Source organism: Micrasema longulum, unplaced genomic scaffold (assembly GCF_059751315.1).
Source record: "Micrasema longulum isolate JH-2025_06_02 unplaced genomic scaffold, ASM5975131v1 h1tg000322l, whole genome shotgun sequence".
NCBI classification, from domain to species: domain Eukaryota; kingdom Metazoa; phylum Arthropoda; class Insecta; order Trichoptera; family Brachycentridae; genus Micrasema; species Micrasema longulum.
Genome location: NW_028277526.1, coordinates 20,368 through 44,592, shown reverse-complemented (window position 1 = coordinate 44,592; position 24,225 = coordinate 20,368). Strand labels below are relative to the sequence as shown.

At 31.3% G+C, this 24,225-nt stretch overlaps 1 protein-coding gene across 1 annotated transcript in view; it reads right to left on the bottom strand.

Moving 5' to 3' along the window:
- CCAP-R (Crustacean cardioactive peptide receptor) overlaps window positions 1-22,888 on the bottom strand; it is a 31,320-nt gene extending 8,432 nt beyond the window's left edge. The window contains exons 1-5 of the mRNA XM_088224955.1: window positions 22,748-22,888; window positions 19,338-19,431; window positions 12,197-12,292; window positions 9,652-9,858; window positions 5,203-5,298 (exon numbers count right to left, since the gene is read on the bottom strand). Of these exons, the coding sequence (XP_088081081.1) occupies window positions 5,203-5,298; window positions 9,652-9,858; window positions 12,197-12,292; window positions 19,338-19,431; window positions 22,748-22,888 (634 nt within the window). The remainder of the gene's footprint in view (window positions 1-5,202; window positions 5,299-9,651; window positions 9,859-12,196; window positions 12,293-19,337; window positions 19,432-22,747) is intronic.
- Between the last annotated feature and the right edge of the window lie 1,337 nt (window positions 22,889-24,225).

Sequence of the window (24,225 nt, the reverse complement as noted above, 5' to 3'; positions counted from 1 at the left end):
AAAGACGTTTATTTAATGAGTCATTATTAGATTGAAAAAAAACCATCAAACAAATCCACTTTGATAAATAAGATAATGACATAATTTTCACTAAGTCAGATCAGGTCACCAAACACATATTTTTATTTATTCATGAAATGACATAAACTTAAATAAGTCACGAAGACTATCGGTAAGTCGGAACGAAACAATCACAGAGATAAATTGGTCGTTTAAATATTTTTTTAATCAAAGTAAAGTTGCCATACAAATCGGAATAAAATCGACTCAATCGGCTTTCGGTCACTATATGTTTGTCTGCGTTGCGTTCTTCACACAGCAATAAAAACACAACACTAATGCGTCGCTCTCATACTGACACGGGACCTAAATTCTCCGAGTAATTTGTTACTCTTTGGAGAGCGATGTAACCGTTGAGTCCTATTCCCACCCGAATGTTGCATTTTTTTAAATTCAGAAATATGAATAGTGTTCATTGAAGCATTTAATTATCTTAACTCATTTAAGGGTCTTTTTGATTTAAGTCGTTTTCGTTCTAAAGGTATAAAACAGTATTTTTGAAAAAAAAAAATGGTTTTTAATTTATAATATTTATAGAGGGTGATTGATTATACTCTGAATTTTGTTCAGACATAAGTAACCAATTTAAATAGCAAAGATAGACGTCAATAATGATGACATATTTATGTAAATTATTAAATATTTTTCCTTCCTCCCAGTTATTTCGGCGTAACTTCGGATAAGTAGCATTATTTAACATGCTAAAAAAATAATAGAAAAAATAATCAAACGTCAATGGTACAAAAAAATGTGTGTTTCGTTATATTCTATAGAAATAATAGTTCATGGTTTTAATCATCACCTTACCTATTGTTGCAATGTGCATAAGTCAACGTATTGGCACACTTATCGCAGTAAGCCTCGTTTTATTACATGAAGTTTAAGAAGACAGTCCGAAGAAGCGAAGCACTATTTCATTAAAATAATATTTGTAGAAAAAACTTTACAAAAAAAATATGTGAGGGGGGTTTTAATTGAACGTAGAAACGTATGCAGAAAGCAGCCATAGAAAAGTATAACTGAGATAATAACACTTTTGTGATTAGATTGAATAATCAAATCTTTACAAAAGTTGGAATGTTTTATAATTAATTTAATAAAAATTAATTAAATGGTGTGTTTAACCACTTTTAATGATTTTTTTGGAATCTGGCTGACCACACAACCTAAAATGTGCACTTTGCAGAAAACAGCCAGCTCTTGTAAAACTCTGATGGATGTTGTGTCATTGTGTATTAAACATATTATTTTATATTTATATCAAGGTACTTAACTGTAAATAATCAATTAGTTAATTTTACATCGTAACGTTACTATCATCATCATCATCATCAGCCGTCTCTTGTCCAATGATGAACAAAGGCCTTCCTCCCCTTTAGTCTCCATGTCTTTAAACTGAATTTTTTTTTAAATGTTATTATATCATTGTCGACTGTTTGTTTCTTTTAAATAACTAAATACCTCCCTATCCTGAGCCAACCGCATCCAACCACTTCCTGCAACTCGTTTTATGTCATCAGACCACCTTGTCTCTAGAGTCTGTGGTTCTGGCTATAGATATGGCCAGCCCAGCTCCATTTCTGGTTGGCAGCCCTCTGAACCACATCGGTCACCTTTGTTCTAGCTCAAATCCATGTATTGGTTTTTCTGTCTCTCAACGAATACCCAGCATTCTCTTTTCTCTGGCTCTCTGTGTCACTGATAATTTGTGTAAATTTTTTTTTCGTGAACACAAAAATTTCACAGCCATATAAAAGTTTCTAAAAGAAGGTAAAAAAAACCACTTTACTATATGTTGGAGGAATTTTAATGATTGTTGAAGTCAGGCTGATTACACTACGTAAAATGTGAATTTTTCATAAAACAGCCAGATCTATTTTTAAACGATAGCTCATTCAAACTATAAACTCATGAGGTACATTCAGTATTAAAACGTCTTTATAAATGAATTATTTTATAAAATTAAAATGCTATATAATTATCCACTTTAAGATAACTAGAATTCTGGATGCATTAATCTTCCTATCAGCATACCGTAAAAAAATTCTAGCGCTGGCGCTGTGGACGTTTTCTGCAAATTGAGAAATGCTATTTTTGTGATCATCACTTTTTTTAGCAAGTGATTATTACAGTTTTTTGTATGAAAATGGCCTGGCCTTTTTTAGCAGAACATAGAATTGACCTTACTGCACCCGATAACAATCTCATTTTGTCAAAATTGTGGACAGGCTGCCTTTTGCATAACTACGTTCAATTATTGTTTGGCTTACAAATGTTTCACCTTCTTAGTTTAAAAATTCAAAAAATATACCTTTAAATGAGAATGGTTATGACTTGCCCATCCAGAATTGTTCGCGTTTGGGGATTTGATAAGGGTCTACAGAAAAAGGTAATAATAAAAGGGAGCGTGCGAGAGTGTAGAGGACAAATAAATAATAATGTATTCTGAGAGCTATGGAAATGTAGAAGCCACTTAAATTCCATTCGGCGACACAATAGTCTCGTTAGATTGTTAGTGCCAAACATTGGCGGAATTATAACAAGTCCCCAGAGGGATAACACAAAACGACCATAGTAGGGAAATACCGCGGACCATAACTATTCTGCTGATTATCAATGCCCGTTTTAAATTTATTTTCTTACGTAGACGTTATTTTACAATAATTTTTCAAAAACCATTTCTTAAATCATTTTATTCCCTCTCCGTGATAACGTGATTAGCATGTTTACTTACCGAACAAGATGCTTCAGATGACAGAAAATATTTAATAATTTATTCAAACGATAAATTAAGAAATACACATTTTTATACGATTGACATTTTTTGTGGACGCACGCTCTTTTATTATGTAGACGCGAGTGTCAAATAATGTATTTTGTATCTCTCACATAGCTTACAACATAATTTTTGTTGTGATAAACAAAAGAAATACCTATCTAAGAAATTCAGACATCAAAGACAGCAAAATAAAATATTAAAGTTAGTATATGACCTTCCCTATCTAACAGCAACTAAAGAACTTTTTGAACAAACTAAACAATTAAACGTAACTGAACTCTTTAAACTAGAATCTTTAAAATTTATTCATAAATTAGCCACTGATGTAATTGTAGACGAAGAATTAAAACTTGAAAAAAACTGTTGTAAACATGAACACAATACGAGAATATCAGAAAAATATCATATTCAATCTTTTAAAACGAGAAAAGGACAATCGAGACTTATAAACCATAGACTGAAATTATACAATAAACTACCAGACAAAACTAAACAAAAGACTCAGACAACCTTTACAAAAGATGTTAAAAATATTATTATTAACAGTAGAATGTGAATTTTAAAAGTGAAAACATTTTGTTAAATGTATGTAACCCGTAAGGGTTCATCAATAAAATTTAAATAAAAAAAATAATAAAAAAAAAATAAAAAAATCAATAAAAAAATAATAATAAAAGGCTTCAAATGCATATACGAGTAAATGTACTCTGACGAATAAGACATATAACTCGGCTTCTCTTTTAGTCCTTTTAACTATGCATTCATGGACTAGAGTTTAAAAGCATTGTTATTTATTTTACACACCGATGTCTCCATAATTAAAATACTATAAAGTTTAGGTTCCAGAAAATTGTCATGACTCTGTGTCCGTATTTTGTTTTTATCTTTGATAATGGAAGTACTGATTTTTACCTACATATTTTTTGTCCGTGTCATTGTGTCTTTAGGGTTTGTAGAAGTGTCGTATAACAGTTTTAATGTATAGTTGTCTTATTAAACTAGGTATGTATATAACACTAATCTATTTACAGCTCCTGGACTGTGGCACCTGAGGCGTATGACTGATCATCTAGCCTTCGTATAACGCAATAATCGAGGTAAACTGCACGAATTGGCGCGAATAAAGGAATGATGATGTACATATATGTTATTTTATAAGTAAAGTAAAACGATGCATTTTGTCATAAAAATCATATATATTTATACATTTTGATAATGCACAAACATTTTAGGTGACAATTATCTGTAGTAAATATTTTTTTTAAATAAGGAAATAATTTTGATACAATGTTTTAATCAAACAACGTGGTGAATTTTGTTTTTTTTTTTGTTGATATTTTGCATCTTCAAGACTAATTAATTATTTACAATGTATTTGACTTAAATAATAGTTCACAAATTTAAGAAGATTGGAACATCAAGTACCTAACCAATTAAAAAAAAAAAAAAAATATTCAACACTTTACATACACATTCATTTTATATACATATAACATATAAGGGCGGGCATATTGACATAAGGCGAATTCTTTATATCCACCCAAACCGTTCAGTTTGAGAAAATTACAAGCACATGGACATATTCTAAGTAATTATATAGAATCTCATAGTTTTATCAAAAAAATTAAACCAAAATTGTCAAAAAATCTACACTATACTATGAAGAGTGGAGAAGGGACGGGAAGGAAAGAAGAAGGAGAAAGAAACAACTCAAACATTTAGAAAGTGATATTTCAATCTTGATTTAAATGTAAATAAAGAAGGGGCGTCACTATCATAAGTGGGTTCATTATTCTACAATCAAGCAGCTACTGCTGTGGCAGAGGAGGCAAAAAAACTAAAGGAGTGAATGGGTATTAAATGGGTTCTCAAGTTACTAGAACGAAGAAATAGTCCATGTTGTGATAGAGGTTGGAAAAACTCTTTCAGATAAACAAGCGAAGTGGGATTATTCAAAATATTGTGGAGAAGTGATAGAATGTGAATTTTTCTTCTATTCCTGATACCTAGCCAGCGTAGTTGCGTGCGTGCAATTAGAAACAGACATAATATCATAAAACATAGTTTGCAAAACAGTTCTTTTTTACGTTTCGAATGTTTGTACTTTGGACTGAAATTTAATGAAATATTTACAAGTTTAAAGGTGAGGAGAGAACACGTAGTAAGTACTACTCGGTATGAGCTGAGATATTGACTGGGTGAAATCGCCCTTTGGCCAATAAATAAATTAATAAAACTATACCAAAAAGTTTGACTGATAATTTGTATCAAAATTACAACTCAACTATGTTTGATAGTTTTGTGATAAAATATTTACAAAAAGGTATCAAATGATTTTTTAATATATGGATATATAGACTTACCAAAAACTATGACGAAAGTCATTTTGACAGTTTTGATTTTAGCCCGTGGAATAAGTCCCCTTGAGCTTGCACGTCTGGAATCTAGATCATCGGATACTAAAACAAACAACATACATTATGTTGATAAGTCAGAACCAATACATACAATTTAGTTCTTTATGTGTGTTTATAATGTATACATTAATACATTAGTTAACTCTTCATAGGTCACCTAGAACTAAGTGGTCCTTAAATATACCACCAAAGTTGAGGTATTTATTTTCTAATATTTCGTATTAATAATAAGTCTTATGTAACAATAGTATCGTAATAACGTACACTAGTAAAGGATTTAGCAATAAGGACGATATGATTTTTATAGCTCACAGCGGCCATATTTAAATATTAAAATTGGACATCTGCTGTCAGTTGTCATCAGTTAGGTTGGCTATTTCATCATGAATCGTTTTGGAAATGGTTCAAATATTTTATCGAAATTCGAGAAGTTTTGTTGCTACTCAAAGAGTATTTCGCGCAACATATGGTCGTCAGTCTGCTCCTTCTGAGCTTGTTATTTGTCGCATAATTCAAAAGTAAAACATTGAATTTACTCTACACAATAGTAAGCCACCGACACAATTTTTTTCCATTTCGAGCCGTTCACAAAAGTTAGGCCTGTCCACGGTGACTACTGGGTGCATTTTGCGATTAGACTTGGGTCTACATCCGTATAAGATCGTATTAGTACAAGAACTCAAGTCAACTGACCATCGTTCGCGTCGAGAGTCCGCTGATTGGGCTCTAGAAGAGATGGAAGGAAATGCCGATTTTCATCGAAAAATCGTCTTCACAGATGAAGCTCATTTCATTTAAACGGCTACTTCAACATGCAAAACTGTCGCTATCGATGTGAGTCAAACTCTCATGTGATTGATGAAGCTGCATTACATCCCGAAAAATTCACTGTCTGGTGTGGATTATGGTATGGTGGCATTATCGGGCCATATTTTTTCAAAATGAGCAAGGACGTACCGTTACTGTAAATGGTGAGCGCTATCGTGCTATGCTGAATGATTTTTTCTTTCCCAAAATTGAAGAAATTTATGAGGATGATATTTCCTTCCAATAACACCACTAGGCTATTTTTTGTGGGGCTATGTTTAATCGCAGGTTTACACCAATAAACTTAGGACTCTTGAGGAGCTCGAAGCTAACATTCGCCGCACATAGCCGACATTCTATCTCAGTCATAAAAAATTGGCGTCGCCGGATCAATCAGTCCAAGAAAAGCCGTGATGATTATTTAAACTATATTTCGTTTAAATCATAAATGACACAATACGTACAATCTAATAAAACCATTTCGCAACTTTTTTGGTGAAATTTAATGTGTTTTATTTCAATTTATAATCCTTTCGTTTTAATTGGTAAACCCTCTAGATTTAGTCCTTAACTCAAATTTTTCAAATGCAGTAGCTTTGTTTTCTAAAAAAACAATTAATACTCTTGCGCGTAAAATTAAAAGTTTTATTTTAAAAAGTTTTTTTTTCAATCATTTCAGTTTTCAGGCCATTTTAAACGAGATGTAAATAACCCACTATTTGAAGTGTGGGGTTCGAGCCTCAGACCTCTGATCCGTGAATCCGCAATCCGCAAGAGCACATTAGCACAGACTGTGACACGGAGGGTTTCGGGTTCGGTTCCAGAGAGATACGAATATTTCTTTTGAATCTTGAAAACCAATCTGTACGGTGGTCACAATATCTTTATATATATTATGATCTACGTACATATTGATGTTCACTTGTAAAACAAGTAAAAAAAATGTATCCTTACGAACGTCCCTTTCATGCAAAAAAATCTTAAATCATTGCCAAGTGCCACAAAAAAATAATGCCGAAAAAATGATACAAAAGGAAATACAATATTGCATTGTTTTAAAAACATTTTAAATGTCGCACTAATAAGACAGACATTTTGTTAATGTACGCCCATCAGTTTTTCCAATTTTTTTAATCCTACACAAATCGATAACATTAGATTTTAATCATGAGCTACCCGAACATATTCAAGTTATCTGAGATCAACACCTGCCCATGCGACGATGTTACTACCCATCTGTTGATACGAAGCCACTTTTTAGTTGACAGATAATGCAACTGCAGGCGCGATGTAGAAGTCAAAATGAGGATTTACACGATTTTCATGTAGTGATAGGTCATAAGAACTTGTCAAGAGAGGTAGCATTATACATGATAGATAAAGTAAAGGCAATAAAAGGTATAAGTTATGGCAGAACACCAAATGCCGAACACTCTTCTATTCTTCGAGTGGATCGGAAGGTCTGTTGACAATGACACCAGTCCGCCTTCTTCTGATGAGTTTTCTGTGGTTTTCTCGTCACTAGAGCAAATGCGGAGAAGATCATAAAACAAGCCACCGCCGAAACACGCCACTCGATCCTAGCATATAAAAATATCGAGTAAATAATATGTTTCATGGAGTAAACTTAATGCAACATAGTTTTTCGAATTAAACAAACACATAACTATTAACTACCCCTTTGAAGTATACATTAACCTTGTACATTATAAGCAAGGTAAAAAATAGTGCAACTTCCGTTAATTAAAAAAAAAAAATAGATTTGAGGTGAATATTAAAATACATGCCATGATATGTCATACGATGATCAGTATAATATTATTATGATTACAAGAATTAATTTTTATGTTTTTCTTATTATGTATTTTTGTATAATTTAATTTGGTACGTACTATTATTTGGCATATGATTTATTGCTCCTATTCCTTATATTTCTTACTATAATTGAGTGAATTTCTAGAAAACATAACTCAATTATCATTTCAATTATGCTTTTATATATATATATTTTCTTTTTCTGTTGATTTAAATGATGCTCTTGTTTTGTATTTTTTTAATTTTTTTAATACTACTATATTTTACTATTATTTTGTTGATTTTAATAAAACCACTTTTTTGTATGTTTGATTATGTGTGATTCTTAATTTGTACAATTTATATTTTAAAAATTATTTCTGATTGTCTTTTTTGCATTGTATTCTTTGGAATTCGATTATTTATTACATTTACCTTTTTTTTCTAGATTGTGATTCTATGTCATTATAATTTGATCTAATTAATTTTACTATGTATTTTTATTGTTATTTATTGTGGCTTGATACGGGCGTAGCCTAAAAAGCCTTAATTAGTTCATAAATATTTAAATTTGTAATTTTGAATGAATAAATAAATAAATACCCATTAAGACATGCAATTAGTACACATTAAGTACACATTGAGTCTCTTTAGGCGTAGACCATATTAAAAAGTCATAATTTACTTAATTAATTCATAACATAGAATTGAGAATAGTCCAGAAGAGCGTAGAATCATATTTGAATATATCGGACTGTGTCCAATAATCCCCTCACTAAGCCCTACTTTCACCGCGCGCATTCGTGATGTCGCCGCGTAGTTTCGCTTGATGGGAAAAAAATAATCATAACACAAATGTAAGGTAAAAAAAAGCAATCTGTTAATTTCTCTAAAATTTTATTGTGCACGCGAAAACATGGATTGACACAACAGAATAGATAAGTAAAGGGTCATTTAATAAGAGTAATAGAATTAATGAACTTTGAACTTAAAATATAAAACAAATTTTGTTTAACATGAAACGAATATTTTTATAACATGGTAAATAATATTTGATGTTTTGAAGATAATGTCGTTCAAATGTCCCCCACGGCGTTGTTTAATCCGAGGTCTAATTTTCATTAGTTATTTTATTAGATGAGCAAAGTAGGGTAGAAAAACTTACTACCCTGGCAACACTAACGAAATTTCCATTTTGTTTCTTCGACAATCTGACAGATGGGAAAAAAATCAATTTTTAAGTAGGTAATGCATTTGCTACTTAAACATTCGTTTGCTAATTACACATGAAATGTGATATCATTCTGTTTTTATTTTATTTTTTATTTAAATCTTAAAGTAGGGCACACATATCATACATATTGTTATGTGTGTTCTAATAATAACATTGCAAATATATTTAATTTATAAATTGTTTATCACATATGTCTTGACCATTATTTTAAATTTTGATATGTTTTTTTCTTCATAAATATTTTTTTCCATTTCGTAATACTTTTTAATTGCTTTAAATAAAATTGAATTTTGTGACTTTGCCTTTTTCCTAATTTTTTTTAAGATCCTAGCAGTATTTCTACACTTTAAAAGGACACAACACATTGAATTCAAATCAGGAGTTGCGTACTGAGCGACGTCTACAAAGAAACTAATGGGTCAAAACGTAAACCAACTCATTTATGAGTAGTTTAGTCGCCTTGTGTTTGATGTGCGTATGCGGTTTCTGGACTATTCTTAATTATATGATTCATAATTTAAAATATGAATAACAGCGATAAAATAGCGAAAAGGAGAAACTTGACTTACCCATCTGGGTTCTCAGGAGTCGCTTAGAGCTGGGTGGGCTGATGACTCCTCTACCCTTGGACCAGATGGTGACCACAATAATGGAGTAACAGGCAGCGATAATCACTGCTGGAATAGCAAACAAGGTCACGGAGATGATGGTCATGTAGATCTGCCAGTTCCTCGGAGAGCCAAGATCGATCCAACATTGCAGCTGATCTGTTACACACAAAATACGAGTACCATTATTGTAAACCTCGTCGGGAGGTTTTACACTATTAATACTGATCGGGATACTAGTGTATCAATACCGAATCGCAGATTTTGAAACATCGGGAATTTTATCAATTTTATTTTATTTTATTTATTATATATACGGCCTAAGCCAATTACAAGAGTTACATGAAGAAACATAAATGCAAGAAACTAACAAAAAGAACAGAAAACTATTTAGCAAAGACAAACAAGAGCAGAACAATAATTGCATACAAAATATTCATAAAAACGAAAGACTTAAGACTTCAAGCTAAACCATGCCAATCCAATTTCATCCCACAGTGTTTAGTCGCGAAGAGATCTACGAAAAGCCCTAAGATCTATCCCAAAGAATTCCAAGTTGTGTGATGAATTGACTAATCTACACATTCTGGACATTAGGGCATAAAAACCAAAGTTGCTTTTTGAAGATTTTATAAATAGAAGATTTTGAATTGTGGTGACATGGTTGGAAATATAAAAATAAATTGATTGCAACAGAGGTGGGAAATCACAGTATTAAGTATTTTGAAAATGCATGTAAGGTCCATCTCAGTTATACGTCTCTCCAATGTTATTAATGTTTATTACTAAAAAATCGATCGTGATATGCTAGAATGTTTTATTTTTTTTACTATTGTTGAATTTGCATAAAACACAAACATAAAGAGACTACCTTAAACGTAATTGTTTACCGTTGAAATTATCATGACTCAAGCCTACAAAAAAATTAATAGCTTGATAATACGTAACTAACGTTTTTTTCCTTAACCTATTCTATACAGGTATACGACGTAGTTACTTTAAATTTTCATACAAATATATGCATTTTGTATATTTATTTATTTATACTTTTATAATGTTTGTATTTTTTTTATACGGAATAATGTTCCCTAACTGGGGTGTCCCGTGTCGAGGAAAACATTTAACAAAAAGTGAAACATGCCTTAAATTAGTTATCAAAAAAAGTTAACATAATAAGAAAATAAAAACGTAACTAACCTTATTATCATCTTAAACATAATTTTTTATTTTATTTTTATTTTTTATTTTATTTTTGCACCACAACAGGCCAGGAGGCCCAATTACAGTGGTGAATTACATCACAGAACACCCAGGCTTGAGAAAAATCACATTTTAATTTTTGTGTTCTCACCGGGAATCGAACCCAGAACCTTCCGTCTGTGAGTCAAGCGTCTTGACCACTACACCACGGAGGCCGCCATAATAAGCAATATAAACTAAAAATAATCATAAAAAACATAACAAATTCATATTAACTTGTTGACCAAATTTCATAAACAGGACACAAATTTTTACCTATTTGGCTCGATCCACTCATCGATCCGTGCGCAACCCACCACCACTATCCATTTCTTAATAGCAATTTTATATTGTGAGTATTTACTTGTTTTTGTTCTTATGGATAATGGAAGTAGATTGTACACTTTAACCGAGTAGCAGGCCAATCCTCTTTGACCGAAGGTTGTTTTAATTTTTAATTGTTTTTGCATCATCAGGGTGGAGTATCTATTAACTCTTGAATTTGTGAAAGAAGTTATGAAAGGTAGAGAATAATGTTTGTGTGCGTATAGTAACAGAGCTTTTAAATAAAGTTGTTTTATAGATGTTCCATTAAAATTTACGAATATACCAAGGGAGCTAGTTCTGATTGGGACTCTTAAGATCATTTTTACCAAAGTTTTTTGTGCAATTATTATTTGTTTCATAAGTGTGTCATTTGCACATCCCCATCCAATTATACCATATTCCAAAACTGATTGACTTATTGCGTAATATATTTTTACAAGTCCAAAAGGACAGTAAAATATAATAATTATATTTCTTATAGTTTTTAAAGAGAAAATTTGAATATATGTTTTTTCAATAAAATGGCGTTGTATATTAAATTTGATGATTTTTCCAATGTGATGTTGAATTATTTTACAAACAAACTCTTTCGCAGTACGCAACCAGGCCCAACCGTCGGGTCTGCAAGCAACATAAACATAGGTAAATCTAAAAGTTCCAATAAAGAAGTTCTCTCCTTTCTCGTTTAAAAATTAAAAAGGAGAATCCCTACACAAAACAATCAATCCTTCACCCATACTCATACGATTGTCACCTTAAATGTATGATGTATATGCTCTAAGATTGTCACCGATCTTACAACAGGCCCCAGTCGAGCACTGCAAATTGATTCCATTCTTTTTTAAGAATCTAAGCAAAAGGTTGTATATAGATGGATTCCTGCTCGCTAGAGAAATATTTAATTAATCAATAAACACGAATTGATACATACTTTGAACTAACTTCTCTTCGTAGAGTGCGAATATAGGAATCGAGAAAACGATACTTAGAATCCAAGCCGAAGTGATTAGCGTCCGAGCGCGTCTCCCTGGAACAAAATGAATGATTTATTTTATTATACAAATTAATACTATAGGAAAACGGTGAGGCATGATAAGGTTTTAGGTTAGTGATTCTTATTTTTAAAATATATTAATGGCATCGATTAACTAATTGTATTATGCGTTAGTCTAATTAATATTGATTAATTCTTATAAGCGAACGTTGCAATAATTTATTTATTTATAGAAAACAACAGCCGTCACAAAAAAAAAACAATATTTATAAATAAAAGAAAACTGCAGGCCAATTATTCAGTTTTCTGTATAATCATTTTTTTTTTCTAAGATGAAAAAAGGGTATTCTTGTGTAGGGCTACTTTGTTTCACAATTTCGAGTACTGAGGAGACCACACTGTGGAGCAGTATACAAGGATACTGCGGACATGTCCAAAATATAATGTTTTTTTACTTATCGTATTATTCGTACTTTATTCATGGGGGAGAAATTGTACGAAGCCTTCCCAATCCGAGGAGGGTTAATATAGTTAGCGGGTGCCTTAATACTTTAAAAATATAATGTTCCAAAATAGAGAAACAATCTTATTCATATGTTTTACTTTAATTAAAGTGCTGAACCCGGCAATGCTTTGTTATTGCTTGATTTGATTACATACTCGTATACATATAAAAAATGAAGTGTAGTTCCCATAATAAACTATTTCAAAAAAAATAAAACAACAGGGAAACGCCAATAGTAAATAGCTATAGTGAATGGAAAAATCACTACTCTAGTGCCATAATCCAGAGAAACAATACGGGAATACGTTTAAATGTAGAAAAGTCCGACTGCGTTTCCTCTCAATATCAAATATTATTAAGCATACTTAGAAAACTTTACTTCATAATTTGGTTCGGAAACAGGTTTGGTGTTCTTAAATAAAACTATCGACCCATTAATACACATAGTCGTACCCGGAACCCTCTAAAATTATGACATTTAACTTATGCCCAAACGCTCAGTTCCACCCTGCGTGAATTTAGTCGTTCTTTAACCGCCAGCCGGGTTTCGAAGCGAGCTTGACATTTAATTCGAAACTGAAATGCTTGGTTGTGTCGTGAAAGCGAGTAAAAACCGTTCGGATAAACGTAAAAAAGATGGTGTAACTTTTTATTGGTAAGTAGGTACCTAGGTACTAGTTTGTGATTGAATTCAAGAACTAAAAATAATTAATTTCCAAATATTGAATTTAAGTACATACCTAGATACCTGTTTATGGATGAATTTCAAAACTTTAAATAATTCCTTTTTTAAATAAATAATTATTTTTGCAACTGTCAAACTCTGCTCTTCTCACCAACAGGAGTGCACTTTATTTAAGAATGCGTTTTTTCAAAAATATATTGGATGTCAGTCCACATGATTTTAAATTACCAGGAATCCAACAAAAAGAAATACATGTGACGCTAAAAGAAAAACTAGTACCGCGTAATAGTTTTTTCCGCAGAACACAGACAAAAATTCTCTGTTTCTTTTTCTAAACAATTCCATCTAACTCTCACATACCCTCAGAGTAATAATGCGCCAAGCTATAGAGGAGCCCAAACGTAGGAAAACCCTTCTATGACTATTGGGTATTAAGTGAGCTACAGTTCGCAGCAAAACAATGGGCCGTACTCAGGTCGAGAATTGCCAAATGGATATTAATTTGCATTGTAAATACTTTTAAATATGTACCTATGTATTTATTATTGCAGGATTATTTCAATTTGTTTTTTTTTTATAATACGCCCTTATTTATTATATAATACTGAAAATACATGTGCGTGTTTATTTTTTTATTCATTTTATTCACAATATACTTATATCAAAATCCCAACTTCATTCATTGAACCAAAGTCCTGTGTTGAGTTTGTTTGTTTGTTTGTCACATCTCCGAAACGGCGAGTAATTTGGACACGTCATTTTAGATGCGATTTCAAGGTTAACGTTGTTATTTTCGAGCAAAATTTTATTCGACCTCTACTCGATAAAAAAATAAAACTTTATATGGATGCCTAGTGCGGCCCCGATTAATTAAAGAGCAATAGCCCGTCATCAACTGTCATTATCAACAGTAAACATACTTTAATTCACAAATGTATTCCCTAAATTGAGAAAAAATAGCATCTGAAGTAAATATGGTGGTATAAGGAAAGTTTTTAAGCAACATAATACACGTATCGGGACAATAAATGCCAAAAATCAATGTTAATCATGGGAAAACATTAGAAATCAATTACCTATGAAAACTGTCTTTTTTAACATCTTTGACGCTCCTACTGCTGCAACCAAACATACTGCAATTCACCTTAGTCGATTTTTATTTATTATAACGTAAATATCCAAGTTATTTACAAACAAAGCCAAGAACAGCGACAAAAGCATCTGATAAAACCGTTATGTGTTTATTGTCAAACAAAACAAAATGCCCGCTAATTTGTTGCTAACCAACATCGCTTGCGTTCTATGAAACAGTGATAGAGCTTAGGTTGACGCATTATTTAGTTCATATTTCAGTTGGAGGGCACCTGCATTCAGGATTCGTTCGAGCATACTCACAAGCTAGTTTTCTTGGTGGTTTTAAAGACGATCCATGCATTGTTTTAGAGCACGCAGAAGTGAATGTCAAAAATTCGGTTCCTTGGTTTTTAATAAATAGTTGTCTAAAATTGAATTTAGAATGATACGAAATCACTTTCGCTGAATTCTGAGCTGTAACGACGCTTTCTTCAGCCGTATTTCAGCGCTGCTTTCCCGATGGCTCAAGATTACCAATAACACAAGTTATAATCTATTTCATATTTTTTTCATATATCAGCGAATGTTTAGTCTAGTAAATATATACTGATTGAAACTGGTGTGCATTGATACGTACCAAGCGTCCCCGTTTTAAATCGTATCAAGCTTCTGTGAGCGCTCGCCAAAGATGTTTTATATAAAAACAAGACTTACAACGCATAACTTTTAGATAACATGCAAAAATGACAAAGCGATCTTGAACTCACCCAGGGCGTCGATTATGATGGGAAGATAAAGACGTCATACCTTCACCTTGACGGTATAGTTGAAGAAAAATCCTTCTAGCGATTATAAAGATATACTACCAACCCCCCCACCCAAGTTTTGGGTAGGTACATCGATATGAATCAAGGGGAACGGTACGTCACGGTACACATATATACGTTCTACAATGACATAGCTTCAGTATGACGTCATAGTTGAAGATAAATATCAAGTTTTGATGTAAGTACATCATTTTATACCGACGAGTCTAGAACCCCTCGATACGTTTATCTACGCATTAAAAGTGTCAAAAATTTTGTTCTACCGAGCAATTTTTCCTTTAATTATGATTTATTGAAATTTTTTATCGTTTTGAGGTTGGCACTTTTTTTCTTAAAAGCCTATAAAAATATGAGAGAGAAATAAGTAAGTTTTGAAGTCAAATTAAATTCCGAAATAACTGTCACTTTAATAAAAAGAACGCCTAGATGTGGAAATAATGTCGCTAGGTTATCTCCTATTAATAAATAAAAGTATCTAGGCGTCAGACACAGATTATATGCTCAGATCAGAAAGTTACCACTCTAAAAAAATAACTTAGTTATTATATTTTTTCCATCTATTTTACTATCTTTTCTTATTTTTAAAAAATATTGTGGAGCTAGGTAAAAGTAAAATGGATTGTCTCATTCGCCCAAACCAATATTGAATCAACTGCTCCACAAATGTATAACTTATGTTATGTTTTCGTTTTTTCATTGTGCATTTTGTAATATAAATAATATAGATGTACATAAATTAATTATAAACATAAATAAGTTGTGTTTAAAACAGTCTTAAAATGTTGTTAATTATCTTTGTTTATTAAGTTATTCTTTATTGTTTTTTCTCAAATATAGAACTATTAAAAATAAGTATATTGTTAAGTGTCCTCGGCACAAGTAACCCCAATAAGGTCACATTATTTTTATTATTAATTATAGTTCATAATAAAAAATATGAATATTTTTTTTTTTTTTAATAAATAAACGAGAGCTTGTTTTGTCTGATATTTTTAAGAATTGTATTCTTCACGTTTAAAGAATAACGTTTATTTAATGGTTTATTAGAAGAGAATAGAAGAAATTAATATGAATAGATAAGTATTAAAAATAGTGCACACATTTAGTTAAAGTTTTTCACAAATTAGAGCACGCTACCCACTAACGAGAAAATACAAAATATTATACTAGAACTGAAAAGAAAAGAGATGTAGAACATTTTTAGAAAAAGAAACATGGATGCTTAGGCATGTACAGAGCTTATGACTTGTCATTGTCTGGTTTAAGTAGTCACTTTAACACTGTGTTACATCCATTGTTATGTCAGCGTTTGAAAATCCAAATTTCTTTCATGAATTAACAAAAAATGTGTAAACTTGTATATTCCCATTTCTAAAATGTTCTCCATCTCCGTTGTAGTACATTTCTTATTTGTTTTATCCCAGCAAAAGTAAACCAACTTTCTTAGAAAATTCTAAAGGTAAGTAATGAATATAATTTAATGTAAGTTTTCCTATTATGTTATTCAAAATATGAATATTACTGGCTTTAGCTTATGTGACGAAAGTCTAGAAAATCCTTAGAAAAATCTAATCAACTATAAATTGTACTCCAAAAACAAAACCATACAAATGATATCCATAGCAATTATCTTCTTTTTTTTTTATTGGGTAAACAAACAGTATGTACATAAATATTGTCAATTTATTTGCATATTAGTGTAGGACACTCATGCACACACCAATAAAAATGTTTACACTTCAGACAATAACTTAAATTAAGTTAAAATATAAAAAAGGAAAAATACGTATGTAATAATAAAGTTAATTAAATATCTGCTTCTCTTAATATTTTCATATATTTTTTTAAACAATTAACATTGTCATAAAAAATATTAGCCTCGGTAAATCTATTAATAAGTTGCTCACATATTCTATGTATTATAAATTATTTTAAATAGCTTGTTGACGGATATGAATGGGAAACTAATGTTATGTCACGTTTTTATTTAGAAAGTTGTACCAAAAAAAAAACTAATAATTACTTAACTGACTCAATACATATTTGAAATAATAACGAGTTAAAACACTTTTGGAACTTTTTGGCATACAATAAAATAAAAAAATGTCAGTTCTAAAAAAATTCACTTTTGTATTTTCAAAAGATCGAGTTTTTCTATTGACATTTCTTGGTGGAACTGAATTTAAATTGAATATAATTATGCAGAAAGCAATCTGTTCACAATTTTGAAAAAAATAGATATTGGTGTTATCGGGTGCAGTAAGGTCAATTCTGTGTTCTGCTAAAAAACAGCCAGACCGTTTTCATATAAAAAAAACTGTAATAATCACCTTCTAAGAATAGTTTCGATCATAAAAACAGTATTTCTCAATTTGCAAAAAACACCCATAGCACTAGAAAAATCTGACGGTAATTTAAAAATCATTAAAACTGGTCGAATAAATAATTAGATTCTTGTTCGTAAAATTAAAAAACTAATGTATTCATTGTTTATCATTTGTCGAAGTCAACAATATTCCAGCTGTTGTTTGGATTTGATTATTCACTCGTTTCATAAAGGTGCTATTTTCTCAGTTTCACTTTTTTATGGCGGGCTGCTTTCTGCATAACTGCATTCAATTATAAGTCATAGTAAAATGTAAGTATATTTTCCATCAGTGATCCATAAGCAGACTGGCGGGAGACTTAACAAATCTTCATGTTAAATATAGTGTAATATATACATACACGTGTATTTTAACTTCAGTATTTGAATATAAAAATGTGGAAAATCATTCAATAATTATCATAACCATTCTTATAAGATATACAGTAAACGTGAAACAGCGTAAAAAGGCGCGACATATGTACAGCTTTGAATTTACAGTAAACTGGCATAGACAGTTTCTTTTATTCTACTACACGTTTTGCACGGCAACGCTTATTTTTCGGAACATAATTTCAAACAATCGTTCTGTGAAGCATCATCTTTATTTCATTATACATCAGTGTTTGACACATGTATTATAAACGGCTTGCGAGCGAGGACAGCTGCCGATCGATATATGTATATAGTACAAGAACGAGTCGGACACCCGTCGGCATAATAATTAGAAAAACAGTTTTCAAGCATGGTAATGAGATGAAAACACAAGGACGTTTTTCTTAAGGCATCTTAATCAACTAAATATTTTCTATTATAATCTCATTTGAATACTGAAAAGATTTTCTATTCTATTCAACAAAATTGTTATAAAAAATCCGATATGCAAAGCAGTTTTTAGATAATTTTTTGTCTGAGATGTGAAACACAAACGGTAATTATAATTGATAATTGATAATTTTTTTAAACATTTTTTTTCCTATAAACTAAGAAGTAAAAACTTTAGTTGTACCTTATAGAGTGCATGTTAAATTTTTTGTTGCACAACAACAACAAAAACAAACCATCACGCCGTTTCACCGTAAGGACAGGCAGAGAGGAAAGAACGCCACAGCACTCTATCTTTGCATACAGATCTCACTTCCTCTACATTCATACATCTTCTCATGCACGCGCGCCGATTATTCTGACTTTCGATTTGTCAATTTTCAATTATTTATTGCCATTATTTGTACTTGAAGTTTTAAATAAATAAATAAAAGACAATTGGCATTTAGATTACCCATTTTTGCTACCATTCTTAAGCCTTTCAGTTCTTTCATACAGGTATCGATATAGACGTTGAACAGCCATGGTGACATGACACATCCTTGTTTGCCTCCTTTATAAATGTCAAACCAACAAATTTTTAGTTGTGCTAAATTAATTATGTTCTTTGTCATTCACAGTGCAATGTGCACCTTTTTTCAGAATCACTCAGGTATAAAATTAGGTGTATTTGTATATTTTTAACATACTGTTTGCTTACCTTGTAAAATAAATCAAGTTTATAAATCATGCGTTTTAAAGTAACTCAACGGTATTAATACTTCATATTGAATATTTGTTTAACATTGGATACTCACAGCTTCCTGAAAAATTCATCGGGTGAGTGATCGCGTCGCACCGATCGATGCTTAGCGACACAAGGACGTAAGTGGATGAATATGTCACAACGGCCTAAAATAATAAACATAAAATATACATATAACTGGAAATATTCTAATTGAGTTCATTGGTAAGTGTGATGTTGAAATAATACATGCAAAATAAGAAGGTGGAAATTATCAGGCATCAACAACATTGTAAGTAAATCCAATTTTTTGACGACAAGGACTGGATTGATATATGAGGGTATATGAAGCAAACTTAGAAATCTCCATAAAGGAGTTACCGAGATATTTGCGAAAAAATTAGAAAAAAGAATTGTGAGATTTCTAACTATGAATCAAAAACTCAATGTACTCGTAGAATGGTAAGTTTGCGGTGCCAAGTACAATCGAAATCTGATTTTGTAAGATTTAGAGATGGTTTTAAATTACGCTTTCATTGAGGTAGATAAGTTTTTATATATAATTTATTTTTGTATCAATAAATCATTTTCTATTTTTGGTGGAGATTTCTAAGTAAGCTTCTAATTCTTTCTTATATCACATGGATGATACATTGTGGATGATTAGGCATTTATTTACAGGGCTTATGATCTGGCGTTGGCTTGTTAAAGACTACGCACTATGTATCATTTATGAGTTTGCATATGTTTCAACATCCGTATTTATTAAATTCTTCCATCTTTTGACTTGAGTTGAATAAAAGAGCTAAATCCATTACTGACGTGGGTGAGATTAATCTCACTGAATTACAGCAAAAGTACTCCCCCCCACATATCCGAAAACCGTTTTGATCGTTCTATCGTTTTTAAGTAACCGTTCTAGCGATTACTTAAAAAAAAAAAATTGTAAAAAAAATAGAGTGATTTCATAAACCGCGATTAAAATTTAATTTAACTTTACTGCTTCAATTTCCTTTTTCACTGTGAGTTTGGCGATTTGCATGGAAGTCTTTGTCGGATATTGTCATTTCTTTATTGTGACCACATTGCAATTGCAAGAAAAGTAACAAAATCATGTTGATTTCGTTGTATAATCCCGTTTCAAAAATCCATATCAACTGTAGTTATTAATATCATCAATTTGGGTAAGCAATTAACACATGACTTTAACTCCAACGACGAGTCCTTTATACGCGTCAATAAAATATTAATTTCATAATCTTAGAATTAACTCAGCGTATTTCAAAGTCATTGATTACTTAAATTTCATCTAATCACTGTGAAAGTATTGTTATTTATTTATTTAAACGCCTTTTAGGCTTTTACATACATATATACAAATAAAGACAGACATGTATTTTACACAGAATTAGCAAAAACAAATATAAATGATTTTTAGAAGAAAAAGAAAATATCAAAAATACATATTATCATAAAAGTGGAAAGAACAGAAGTGCATTTTTAAATGTCAAGACATAAATATATTTTACACAAAAAAGGACCAAAAAATAAAAATGAATTAAGAAGAGAAAGAAAAAAATAAATAAAAATAAAATAAAAACAAAAAATAAAAATCATTACATATTAGTAGAAAATATATGGGGATACATAATAATACATATATATATTGTAGTGGAGAATAGGGGTACATTTTTTCGTATAGTTTGTCAATATTTAAAACACCAAGGGTTAGAAACGCAACACTGCTTCCCTTTGATGGAAAAAAGAACACTAAAAATTTATTCGGTTCATACCCTGAAACATTGGGTTCCTATAACAACATACGATTTAATCACTTTTTAAACACAACCTCAAAAATACAAGCGTTCCGCAAACACCGGTCACCATTTATGGAGTACTTTTGAGAGTTTTCCACTTCCTAACCCACGAGCTGACAAACTAAGAAAATGATCCGGAAATCATACCATTCTTCACAAAATATGAATTTCAGACTGGTCTAGTAACATTTCTCAGACCATCCGACATTACATCCCTTTCCTCACATTCAGGAAGGAACAATTTCATAGCACATGTGCGGCCGTTTGGTTTGACACGCCGCAAGCGCATCTCGGTTCGCTTTCAAGAGTAAAATAATGGAGTTTACCTCTGAATTCTCCGTGGCCTGAAATCATTGTGATTTAAATGCCAATGCATGTTTCGACTCTTGTCCTCACGCCAGGCTAAAAGGAATAAGTCCATCTACATTTCGAAGAGGAGTCCCAACGTCCATAGTTAACTCAGTTGTACGTTCAATATCCGTCTTCAGAGGTTCGTCACTACGACTAACTGGGTTCCAAAAATACTTAACCGGTTTTGACTGAATTATGACGATAAAATCAACTGCTCTAAGGAGAAGAATAACATTTGAGAAGTATTGAGGCGTTGCTTCGTAGGTAAAATAAACCCGCCAGACAAATCTCACCCACATCAATGAAGGTTTCAGTTCTTTTACTTCACAAAAGTCAACAGACATAAAAATGGAATGAAATATGAAAGTTCGTGCATAGAAAAATGGTAAATATAACAAATCATGTTATGCGATCAATAAAATAATAGGCCATTTGTCCTGTAAATGCCAAGAAATCCATGTTCTTTTCTCAAAAACGGCATACCTCTCTCAAATAAAAAAAAATAAAATCGTTAAAATAGCATGGCTGACAGAAAGTCACCCAGAACTCTATAACGACTGCGGGTGGAGTCGGGTTTTTTTTTCTCTCTATCATGTCCTATTTAGTAAAATCATGTCAATAATGAAGTACTTCTGGACCCGTATTCCAATGGGAAGTTAAGGTTTATCTGCAATTTTATCTACAAAGTAAAATTAAGTTTTCTGTAAGGAAAATATAATCCATATCCATTTTTTTTCTAAATATGTTCAGAAACAGGTTTTTTCTTCTTCTTCAGCCTTATTCTCTCCACTGCTGGATAAATGCCACTTCCAAACGTGTTCTTCCTTCCTATCGCTCGTTTTCATCATACATGTTTTACCCGCTGTCATCGACCCATCATTTCTGTGGCCTTCCGAGACTTCTTTTGTTTGCTCATGGACAGCCATCGTTTTGCCTCGCCAAATGTCCCGCCCACTGCCATTTCAATTTTGCTGCTCCATAACATCCCCGACTTCGGTTAGGCGCCTTATTACTTCAATTCTTATTCTGCCTTTTAGAAATACAACGAGCATCTGTCTTGTCACAGACAAGGTTTCTAGTCCGTATGTTGTCACCGGCAATGTACACGATTTGTGCTTAAAAAGACAAGTCTTTAATTCGTGTTACAGGTTACCGACAAAGATATCTTAAGTGTTCACACAAATATATACATTTTCGTACATAAATATCAATTTTACTTTATACCTTCTCGATATGTACCGATTACGATAGCGTTTATAATCGCGGCCCTAGAAATACTGAGTATAGGATAATTAATATTTTATATTGGACCCACCTGTAGGTATCTTATGATCTTACAGGCCATGTGACCAGCTGTCCATTCAACGGTGATCTTCTGGATGATATCAGTAAGGACGCTAATAAGACCCACGGATAAATCTGGAACAAAACACACTTCTTCAATAATCTTGAACATTCTTCAGTTTCCCCAAGGCTCATTCTTTTAAATTCTAGGTTATATATATAGAATTTCAAATTTTTTAAAGAAATAAAAATATCGACATAGGGAAAATTTACCAAGCAACTTATAGTAATTTTACAAAAGAGTCAATTAAAGTATTTTTTTATAAAATAAAGAATTTAAAATTATTTCAAGAATCACGCCAAAATAATACGCAGGTTTGGGATATTTTTTATTAATTAAAAAAAAAAATAGAAAAAATAATTGCTCTTTTGTAAAGTTGCTACATGTCGCTTGATATTTTTTTACTTTCCTGCCTCAATATTTATGAACTGCAAAAGGCCATCTTTATTCATGGACTTAAAGTTATTTATTGAGTGATTGAGGAATTAAAAATCATTGAATATTTCAACTACAAAATTTTACAAGGCGTATTTTCCTGTTATCGATCTCCAAAAATAAAAACAAAATAAAACACCATGGTTTATATTAGATAAATTATTTTGTTCATCAGAAATAAAATATTTTTAAAAAGATTGAGAGAAACCTATATTTTCATTGATCTTATCCCTTAAGAGTGTAGGGTTAACCCTTTTTGAGAGCTTTACGACCTTCGAAAAAAATCAAATTACGAATAGGAATTAGAAGTACAGATCATAAAATAAAGACAAGTGGTTCCAACGAAATGGGGCTACAGTTCACACGGCTCTAAATTCACTGGCTTTTTTGAAATGTTGACTGCGCGGCTTTTCAAATACTATCTACATCTAATATTTAATCTAAGAAAAGTTGGAATTTCATTTAAAACGCAAGATATAAATAATTATGTAAGATATGAATTAATGCTCTACTACCACTTTTATTAGAAATTTTAGGGACCACTAAGACATTATTAAAACTTTTTTTTATTTTTATATAAATCTTTACAATACATACAATAAAAAAATGGAACACTGAAGGTTGAACTTGCCATTGATGCATTAAAATTTTCCTACCTTTTTTCAACTGTTTTTTTATTTGAAAATTGATTTATTAACCGTTATGGATTATTACATTCATTTTACAAAAATAATGTAAATTTTTTTATTCATACTCTGTTGTCGATAAAAATATTTTTAACATCTTTTGAAATGTTTGTCTGAGTCCTTTGTTTAGTTTTGTCTGGTAGTTTATTATATAATTTCAGTCTCTGATTTATTACTCTCGATTGTGCTTGTCTCGTTTTGGAATGTTGTATGTGAAATCGTTCTTATATTCTTGTATTATGTCCATGTTTATTACATTTTTTTCAAGTTTTAATTCATTGTCTACCATGGTATCAGTGACTAACTTATCAATACATTTAAAAGATT